Source organism: Pygoscelis adeliae, unplaced genomic scaffold (genome assembly GCF_000699105.1).
Source record: "Pygoscelis adeliae isolate BGI_AS28 unplaced genomic scaffold, ASM69910v1 Scaffold602, whole genome shotgun sequence".
Taxonomy (NCBI): domain Eukaryota; kingdom Metazoa; phylum Chordata; class Aves; order Sphenisciformes; family Spheniscidae; genus Pygoscelis; species Pygoscelis adeliae.
The window spans coordinates 69,718-72,101 of NW_008824295.1; the positions used below are offsets into that span (position 1 = coordinate 69,718).

General features: G+C 37.4%; 1 protein-coding gene across 1 annotated transcript in view; it reads left to right on the forward strand.

The window, feature by feature from the left end:
- The first annotated feature begins 453 nt into the window (after positions 1–453).
- Positions 454–2,384, forward strand: part of HNRNPR (heterogeneous nuclear ribonucleoprotein R) — a 19,665-nt gene continuing 17,734 nt past the window's right edge. The window contains exon 1 of the mRNA XM_009318844.1: positions 454–621. Within this exon, the coding sequence (XP_009317119.1) occupies positions 465–621 (157 nt within the window). The 5' untranslated portion in view covers positions 454–464. The remainder of the gene's footprint in view (positions 622–2,384) is intronic.

The following is a 2,384-nucleotide window of genomic DNA, read 5'->3' on the forward strand; positions in this document are numbered from 1 at the left end:
GTATTGACATTTTAATACATTAAGCTACCCTGCAGGGTTGTGTGTTCACTAAATTTTAAACAATTGTTTTAAAAGTAGAGGAATGGGAAATGAAAATAGCACTAGCTCTTCTGACTCTTCGTTGAAGGATGTTATTATCGTATCCCAGTACATTCTAGCTGCTATGGTAACCAGTTAACTTACTGACAATCGGCAGATAAAGTTTAGACATCGTTATGTACATGAAGTACATTTAAAAAAAAATATGTAAATTCTTCCATGTACATTTTCCACAGTATTAAGGTTGTACTTTCTTTTGAAACTTAGATCAGCTGCATCCAAAAAGTATTAAATAAAACTTTTGATACAGGTCATTTGCAGCATGTATACAAATTAGTTTAGATAAATCATGCATTGTCCTACAAACTAGTTATTTCTGGCTTATTGTAATATAGCTCCTGAATTTTTTCCAGCAGCATAATAAAATGGCTAATCAGGTGAATGGTAATGCGGTACAGTTAAAAGAAGAGGAAGAACCAATGGATACTTCCAGTGTAACTCACACAGAACACTACAAGACACTGATAGAGGCAGGCCTCCCACAGAAGGTGGCAGAGAGACTTGATGAAATATTTCAGACAGGTATAATATGCATTTCTTGTTTCTGACTGGTTATGAAAGTGAGGGCATACCATTTTCAAATTTTTATAGATTAAGGTTTAAAAATTCATTGTTTTTGATCTGTGTAGCTCTGAATGTTTTGCTACTTTGACTTCCCTAAAGGCAAATTGGGTTTGACATTGACTAATTACTTGACACATCCTTAGTGTTGTATGTGATATCTTAGTTGCTTTAGGGCACAGAGCACTAGTTTCTTTAGACGCTGTCAAATAAAGATGTATGTTTGAGCATACTAAACTGTACATTATTTTTTTTTTTCTTCAATCCGAATCATCATTTTGCTTTTACTTTTCTACTGTCAACTCCTCACAGTGGTTCTTAAACACTCAAAGGCTGGATAGGTGACTTAGTGAGGGAAGCAACTAGCTTGTCTTGCCTGGGACTACATTTGAATTGAGTCTGCCTGTGGATTTTTTGTTCTCTCTAGTTCTGAGTGGACAGTCTAATCCATGTTGGTTATTACACTGAAATGTTCAGTTTGACACTGCCTTTCAACAAAGTTGAGGACTAAGCTATCTAGCAAATCGAGTAATACCTTGCTGGTAGCAAGTGGTCTCTGCAACTTCTAGAGAGGTTTCTTTATATAGAAAGGTTTTTCTATTTTGTTTTTGTAACCCCCTTATTATTTTGTCCTATAGACAGAGGCTTCCTTTTCCTTTTTAGAGTGTGTTCTGTGAACAGATTTACAAGAAGCAGTAGAAATGCTTTCTGCGCTGATCTTGAATGCCTCGGTGGCAAGATGACAGTTTTTGTTGAAAAGAGTCAAAATTCCACTGATCAAGTGAAGGCAGTTCAAAAACAATACCTTACCAATCTTCAGTATGATACTCTGGCTCACGTGGATGATGTCTTTTGGAAGTCATTCACAGTGAGCTTTCATCAAGCCTTTACCAGCTTTTATTGGCTTTAGAGATGCACTTTCTAACTGTGGGTCACGATGATGTGCACTTGATGGTTTGAGAGAAGGTGTAAATGCCTGGGCAGAGGAACTTGTGGGGCTCTAACACGTGTTGCAGTTAAGTTGTGTTGTGAGGAGTTCTCAAGGGATTTAAAAGCTTTTCAGCCCAGAACCTGACTACCTAGTATAATTCCACTGCATGAGTAACCTGAAAGCATTTATTCACACTTCCTTAATGCCACTGAAGATGTTCGCATTGTGCAGGGGTTTGTCAGCGAAGCAAACTACTTTTGACACCCGAGCTAAATTTGGGGTTGAACTTTGGGATTTTTAATCTGCTGAGGTCTTATATGAAAGATACAGGTGCCTTCCAATATGCAGGATCACTTCTGAAATGTAGTCCTTGGGCTTGGCACTACTGTGCGTTTTTGAAATCAAGTAGCAGTTAAATAATCTGCGTATTTTGGAGATGAAGCTGTTGCAAAGTGTGTGGAGTTCTTGGTATCTGTCCTAAATTTTGTTGTGTAGTTTAAAAAGCGCAAATCTTAGTCTGTACTTCTCATGCTCCACAGCTTATGCAAGTGCATTACAAAAGGAAAGAAATCACCTGTAAAGATTCTTAAACAGAAAAAGTGCTTCAGAACTGGTCCAATGTTTCTTGGGGGAGTCTGTACCTGTAAAATTAACATTAGCCTTTTCGGGTACATAGCAGGGCTCGAAATAGCACCTTTTTGAATTCTGGCTCTTGAACTGCATAGAGCAACAAAATGAATAAAAAAGAAAAAAATATATTTTAGACGTACAGGAAGGCCACTGATTTTTGCTT